The sequence below is a fragment of the Fulmarus glacialis genome, unplaced genomic scaffold, assembly GCF_000690835.1.
Source record: "Fulmarus glacialis isolate BGI_N327 unplaced genomic scaffold, ASM69083v1 scaffold45666, whole genome shotgun sequence".
In the NCBI taxonomy this organism is placed as follows: Eukaryota; Metazoa; Chordata; class Aves; order Procellariiformes; family Procellariidae; genus Fulmarus; species Fulmarus glacialis.
The window spans coordinates 1-7,794 of NW_009219619.1; the positions used below are offsets into that span (position 1 = coordinate 1).

The following is a 7,794-nucleotide window of genomic DNA, read 5'->3' on the forward strand; positions in this document are numbered from 1 at the left end:
ACCTTAATGATTCTATGATTCTATAATTACCAAATACAAATGTCTATACTGGCAAAGATAAGCTGGTTTGTAATTAAGGCTGATTGAAAACTAGGGACTTTTATACACTAACTGGAAGCTACAATGAAAATGAATCATATGCTAAGGCATACATAACTACATGAAAGAGCTAAAAGAAACTACATTTGAAACTGTATACAATTTGATTTGATTAGAAGGAAAAATATTCCAATGTTAAAGTTCCAGTAAAAGCCAACTCGCTGTAATACTTAAGTGCCAATTACCTTGTAAAACCATAAAGGATACAGAGCAGAATAAGCAAAAGGAATGATCCCTCACATGCTATATAAAAATGCTGCAAAAATTTATGATCTTTTTTATCAGATAAAAGCATGATTTAGATAATTGAGAGCTAATAATACAATGCATATACCTTATAACTCTTCACTATTACAAGAGTAGATGTTTTGAGAACAGCTGGAGTTAAGGTAAAGAGCAGTGGAATAAATTACTGAAGTACAAGAAAAGTAACCGAGGCCCTATTAACTTACCACAGTGAGTAGGGCTCTCATCACTCATATCTCCACAGTCGTTATCACCATCACACAAATATGTTCGAGGAATGCAAATATTTGTGCTTTGACATTTTGTAAAACCAGACTGGCAAGTGCGCTCCGCTTTAAGGAGGGAGGAAAAAAAAGCAAAAGTTCTTTAGAGCTTTTTTTTAAAATACCATTATGCTGTATCTCATTGAAAGATACATAATATTGTTAAAAAGAGTCCCATGCCACTCATCTGCTAAAGTGCACTCATACTGCTCGTGCTATGTGGAAACAATTAGACAATTGCTTTTATTGACAAAAATCCTGACAAAAACATGATCAAAGAAACACAGGCCAATACCTGGGGGTGAGAGAATGTAAACTGACATGTATTCACACTGTAATGTCTGCATTTGCATCATCAGACCAACTACCAATGACTAATAGAGCAGGAATTTAAAATATTCAGATTTCACTGATAATAAAAACATTGTCACAAATAATATGTTTAAAAAAAAAAGTGTGCACACAAAAATGTTAAAAAAATTTCTCTAAATACATTTTCATCAATTTCTCTAACTTCAGATATAAATTTTCCACTGAAGAATGTAATCTTAGTGCAAAGACATGATTAGTGTGATTAACTGCAATAGTAGTCAATATTGAACTAATCACAGTTTACATCTTAAGGAAAACAAACATAACTGATAACTTTTTGAGAGCTATAAGGCATATAATTTTAAACAGAATAAACATAAACTGTGTCTGTATAAGCATCATAATATACACTCCTGATGATTAAATCTAGTATAATTAATATAGCATGACACAAAGTAAAAACCCACTGGCAAACTCGAGGCTAATCCCGCAAAAATATAAGCCCAGCATCCAATTCATCTGAAATAATCTTTCTGAAGTCCATGGGATTACTCACAGGACCTAACATTAAGCACTGCATCAAGGCAGACTATTTAAAGCAATAGTTATTATGTAATATCTTAGGGTACTCTGGAATATCTTTTAACAATTCTATTTGCTTCAGATAACACAAAGCAGAATCTGTAATAGAAATAAAGAAATCTTTTATCGTCTTCGCTGATTTTGTCATAATTCTTCACAAACACACACATTTGCCTCTTCTTTGGTCTGAAAAGTTAGACTCAAATAGGCCCTAGGTAATTAGGATAAACTTACGGCAATTTCTCTCATCTGATGTGCCATTATCGTAACAGTTGTTTACTCCGTTGCAGACATACTGAAGAGATATACACCTTCCATTATTGCAAGTAAATTCTGTGTGGGAGTCACAAGTTCGGAACAAGCAGCCAACCTCATCACTGTTATCTCCACAGTCATTGTAGTGATCACAGCGGTAATGATAGGGTACACATCGCCCATTACCACAGGTGAAAGCTGTTGGCTGACAAGTATGGAAAGCTGCAGGAAATAAAAAACGAAATTCAAGAAAAAAAAAAAAGAATATACACGAATAAAATGTAATCTAAGTCCTCTGACAAAGTAACAAGTAAAATCACAATACTTTTACCTGCCAGGGCAAACACAGCTGCAAAACGGACTGCATGAAAAGTAAAATACATATTTGAATTAAACAAAGTAGAAACTGGCTATACATGATAAAATTCAATACTACAGTGCTTTTGAATTCTAGTGCAAATCATTAGCCATTCAGACCTCAAGTCTGTGAGCTATCAAGGGACCGTTTCCAAACTACAGCCATAAGTTCCATGATCATAAAGCCATAAAAATGATAGAGAATACAGTACAGGCAAGAGAGTATGCATCACTTTCTCATGCAGTTATTTTAAATGCTTACCACACACACTTTCCAGCTCATCACTGCCATCACCACAATCATTGTCATTGTCGCATTTCCATCGCTCAGAGATACACTGCCCATTGAGGCATGTGAAGAAACCAGTTTCACACCTGGTACCGTTATCCACAATACAGTGCTTGTTATTATTGGCTAAATACCAGCGACCTTCAGAGGGGCACTGACATTCTGCACCAGCTGGACCTAAATTTATGTTTGACAGTTAAAAAAAAAAAGGAGACAAAAAATGAAACAAATTTAACATTGATGCTTTAGATAGGGTTCTATGAAACCGTTCACAGCTGTAACACTGGAAAAGACAATTAAATTCTCACAACTACTGTAAGATCTATCTGCTTAGAAGTGTGGTGACTTAGCCAGATTTTTATCTCACTTAAGCATATGCAAACCCATTAAAACCCAAAAGAGTTATTTCAGAGTTCCCTAGAGGAACTGAGATCAGAACTTGGAGTATCTTAATATTTGCATGTTGTCCAAATAGTTTTTGGGTGGCAGCAAGATGGCATCTGATGCTTTCAAGTATCAGAGCTACATCAGCTGAGGCTCTATCCCTCAAAATCAAAACAGGGTTTTCAGAAGTCTTTGCATTAGACTAATTGCTCTTCTCAAAATCAATGAGAAGTTTGAGTCGTTTTCAGGCAAGACAGATTTTTAAAGGCATTTAAGATGCTACAAATGAAAAATGAAAGCAGGCACTGAATGAGTTTTTCAAAGTCAAGGATCATAACTTCCAAAACCCACAACACAAAAAAGCAGCTTTGTAACAGGTATGCTCTTTGGGGTATACTGCCATTCTGGTTTCCTGGCCATCCGGACTGGTGACCTGTTGGAGCACTTTGACTCCCTCCTTATATATGCACAAGGAGAGATACAAGATGGGATACATGTGTCACTCAGGTCTCACCCCAATAGGCAGCTGATGATACACAGCATGTTTCTGGAGTCCATGACTCAAAAGGACACCTGCCCCACAGTGTAGATAGCACAAATTGATTTCTATCTTCTTAGTAGTTGCCCAACATTTAAAATGAGACAGTAGAAACATTTATTTTGGAAATTAATTATCAGGGAAAGAATTCATAATATCATGCGATAAAGAAGTAGTGACCATAAAGATTTTTTAAATATGTGGTAGGAAACATCAGTATACAGCATATCAGTATGTATTCCTAAGGTAACCATATGCTGCAGAGCTCACTTCATGTCTCATCCCAGGGGGAAAAAAAGTTGAAATCCCAGAAACCAATATTTTTGTTTAAATTAGAGAAACCCATAATTTTTATTTGTGAGGATTCTCAGACACAACCCTCAGGTGTGTTGGCAAAATACTGTGACCTTGAATGGCAATCATTTTGATTGCATTTATAAATAAAACAAATATTAAATATTTAGGAACACTAAGAAATATTTCATCTGTCTCCATGTGACTAAAATTGTTATACTATGAACTCTAATACAGGCAACACTAATAGCTTATAGTCATCAAGCATAACAGCTTACCTGGTGCACAGATGTGACTGCAGCCACCATTGAACTGGTTGCAAGGGTTGGTACATTGCTGCTGCTTACTTTTTGCCCAGACATGAATATCCATCGGTCTTTGTGGAAGATTCGTGATCATTACAATCTGATCTGAACCATCATACTTATTAGCTCGGTAAATGCTTCGTGTGTTCCAGTCTGTCCAATATATGTGCTGATCAAACAATGTCATTGCAAATGGATGCAGAGCAGTGCTAACAATTAACTCACGATTTGTACCAGTGAGAGTGCATCGCTCAATCTTCTGCCTAAAATAACAAAGAAATGATTACATCTTAAAAGAAGGAAGTCCTTTAATTTATGTATAAAGCCATGCCCTAATTAGTCTGGCAACTAGTATCCACCATTTCAGTAATGTGCACCAATAAGTAGGGTGCTGTTATGAGTTAAAAATCCCAAATTTTCCAATCTATGGCTTCAATAGTGATGCAGAGTAGCAGCTCTGTAATACTGACACAATAATGTACTGGAAGTAATCAGGTTGAAGACTGAAATGTTTAAACTACGCTACTGAGAGCTAAAATGAATGCAAAACTTCATGAGATAATATACTTTTGAAATGGGTATGATGTTAATGACGTCTTGTACCAGGAGAAAACCAACAGTCCCATGAAATGGGACATGTTTTCATTTCAGTTTTATCTTCCGCAGATCCAAATTTACACAATCAGGAAGTACAAGCAAATTCATGAGACCATAAACATGCATTTTCTGCTATTTCTCATATAAGAATACAGGAAGGAAAAACAGTTCTAATATATAATGACGACCACATATATAACACCTAATAGCCACAAATATATGGTGTATGATAAATACTTCTTCCTAGTTGATCTTCCAGTTTTGATTCTACGTTAGGAACAGCGTTTGCAATGATAAACAAAATTCCAACAAACAAGACTCCAAGGAGCCCCAGAAAATCAGGGTTCAACTCCAAGTTCTGTGATAGACATGTTCTGCTGTATGTGAACTATTCTTTACTCGCACAGACAGCACTACTGACCCACAACCACCTTGTCACTGCTTCTGCCCTTCAGCCATTCCCACCCCTAATGACCACTTCAGCAAAGGTCAGTAGGGAAGCAGGAGAAGACATGCTGATGCCAGGAGACTCAATATGCACTATTCATGCAAGGACATTATTTCTAAGTATTGTTTATAAAACGATGATAAATGTTAGAGGTTCCTTTTCCTGTCTTGTCCTGGTTTTGGCTGGGATAGAGTTAATTTTCTTCCTAGCAGCTGGTATAGTGCTGTGTTTTGGATTTAGTATGAGAATAATGTTGATAACACGCTGATGTTTTAGCTGTTGCTAAGTAGTGCTTACACTAGTCAAGGACTTTTCAGCTTCCCATGCCCTGCCAGGTGCACAAGAAGCTGGGAGGGAGCATAGCCAGGACAGCTGACCCAACTGGCCAATGGGGTATTCCACACCTATGATGTCATGCGCAGCATATAAAGCTGTGGGAAGAAGAAGGAAGGGGGGGACGTTCAGAGTGATGGCGTTTGTCTTCCCAAGTAACCGTTACGCGTGATGGAGCCCTGCTTTCCTGGAGATGCCTGAACACCTGCCTGATGATAGGAAGTAGTGAATGAATTCCTTGTTTTGCTTTGCTTGCACGCACGGCTTTTGCTTTACCTATTAAACTGTCTTTATCTCAGTCCACGGGTTTTCTCACTTCTACCCTTCCGATTCTCTCCCCAACGTGGGGGAGTGAGCGAGCAGCTGTGTGGTGCTTAGTTGCTAGCTGGCGTTAAACCACGACACTGTCTGAGATAGGCAGACCATACAAAAATAAAGCATGAGAGAAGAGAAAATGAAGGATGTTCAAAAGTTATTTGCAGTGAGGATAACAAAAGAAAGATTAATGAGTTATAGATGGGGTTATTCAAAGGAAGAGAAAGAGCTTGACAGAAAAACATCAAGATTAAGTAAATGCTGAAAATGAGATGAGGTACTGTCAGCAAGTTGAAGATAGTAGAACAAGAATGAGCATGGATAAAGGCTGTTCCTTGCCTCCAGCTCCCAGCATCTTGCTGTTCAATCACACTGTAATATTCACATGGCAAGGCTGCCAGCCACTTAGAACACAAGAAAGAACACACTTCAGGTTGTCTCTGCTCCATCAAGTATGGCATCATTCAACTGCATGGCTCTTAATGCTCGTCTCTAAAGAGCAGATAGAGGTAGGAGAATGTGTATGCTTATGTATAAAGCCATAATGCCTAAGAAGTGGAGCAGTGTTTATGCAATGTCAATGGAACAGAACAATTCTCTAAGAGGCTGTGGCATCTTTCATGCACAAACTTCTGAAAAGGAGCTAATAAGAATCCCAGAATGGCTCTATGGAAGGTAAGGATAAGGAAGCTGTGGGACTTAAGACGTTATACCCGGTGATTTTCTTCCTGCTAGCAGCTTCTCTCCCTGTTCATCACTCAGTGGCAATACCTCTTGCCTGTAAAGTCAGAAGGGCCAAATGTTGGAGACTCCAAGCGGAAGGTCCACCCTTTGGTTCAAGCCACCAAAAGAGTTCTCACAGAAACAGAGAAATGCTCCAACAACTTAGCATTAGCAGTAAGAAAATCACTTGAACTTACTTTATCTAACCTCAAAGCAACTGTATGTTTAAGTCTCCGCTAGAGACAAAATTTAATTATTACCAGTTGTATTTAAGGCATTTACTAGACTACCAGTGTGGGTTGAATAAGAAAGGAAATGGCCGATGAGAGAAAATGAGCAGATAAGAAATTTCTCAAAAAGCTGAACAGCTCGTCTCCTTTGTCATCACAAGTAGGAAGGAAAAAGCTGCATTTCATATAAGCAGGAGAAGAAAAACAGAATTTTAATAATTACTACAGGAAAATAATAATAGGCAGACACTTTATAAGGCAAAAGCTTTAACGTGAAAGAACAGTTGTGGGAAAAGTGCAGGAAGGCACTTTTCTATGAAACTGCACTTCTACAAAAGAAAAGAAGCTCAAATGCAACTATCCTGCAATACAGGCTCAGGTAATTTCTCCCTTTCATGCCACAGGGAACTTTTTAGGGGGAGCCCTGTACATAGTTCTCAAGTGTCAGCATGCCATCTGGTGAGGGATTCTTAGTATGTTGCATGCAGCAACTGTGAAGACATGGGAAAGGAACAGTGTACAACTAGCACATACATTCTATCTACTTGAGATGTATCTCAAGACTTGCGTGTGTGCCCAATGGTATCACAATACTTACCAGGAAACAGGAGGTCTAGAACAAAAGAATAGAAATACTACTTTAGAGAAAGAGGGATAGCACCTTTGGGAGACTAGCATAAACAAGAGGAGAATAAGCAAGAGTAAAAATGGAGCAGAATATATAGCTCACCTTTGTGTTCCCTTGGTACATTCAGAGCTAAGGAGCACTGTCATTTTTGAGTGTCTGGTCTTCGTATCTTACCCCATGCTGCTATCTGTCCTTCTGAAGGGGTAAAGGCCCCCCCCCGTGAAAGTCAGAATAAAGACGACTTCACACTGTTTAAGCATATGCTTCCCTACCTCCATTAATTAGAGTTTGAAAGAGAAAAGAGGATGTCTCATTTGACAGCCTGCATTCCCCTTAAAATAGAGGGTCCCATTACAGGTGCCCTGCCCTCCTACATACAGATGAATCCAAATCCTCCCAGAAGATCCAATAGAGGCACAGACTATAAGAGTTATTACATTACAAACATAAACTCTTCCGTCATGGCAAAGGAAAAGTCTGCAAAAGAACTGCTGTGCTGAAGGAACCAGAGGGGAAAGGTCTGATTGCTGCAGTGATTTCTCTGAGACCATGCATAAATTTGAATGGATACAAAATAAATTATTTCTTAAAACTTT

The 7,794-nt window shown here is 38.1% G+C and overlaps 1 protein-coding gene and 1 long non-coding RNA gene across 2 annotated transcripts in view; both read right to left on the reverse strand.

The window, feature by feature from the left end:
- Positions 1–551: 551 nt before the first annotated feature.
- On the reverse strand, positions 552–2,458 carry LOC104078702. The gene is made up of 3 exons (XR_683540.1): positions 2,377–2,458; positions 1,737–1,979; positions 552–677 (listed from the first exon to the last, which is right to left on the reverse strand). It is a non-coding gene; the product is annotated as an uncharacterized LOC104078702 (long non-coding RNA).
- Positions 2,459–2,672: 214 nt separating this feature from the next.
- LOC104078703 (low-density lipoprotein receptor-related protein 2-like) overlaps positions 2,673–7,794 on the reverse strand; it is a gene marked incomplete at its 5' end in the record, with an annotated part of 13,521 nt that continues 8,399 nt past the window's right edge. Inside the window, 2 exons of the mRNA XM_009580439.1 lie at positions 2,673–2,686; positions 3,898–4,187. Of these exons, the coding sequence (XP_009578734.1) occupies positions 2,673–2,686; positions 3,898–4,187 (304 nt within the window). The remainder of the gene's footprint in view (positions 2,687–3,897; positions 4,188–7,794) is intronic.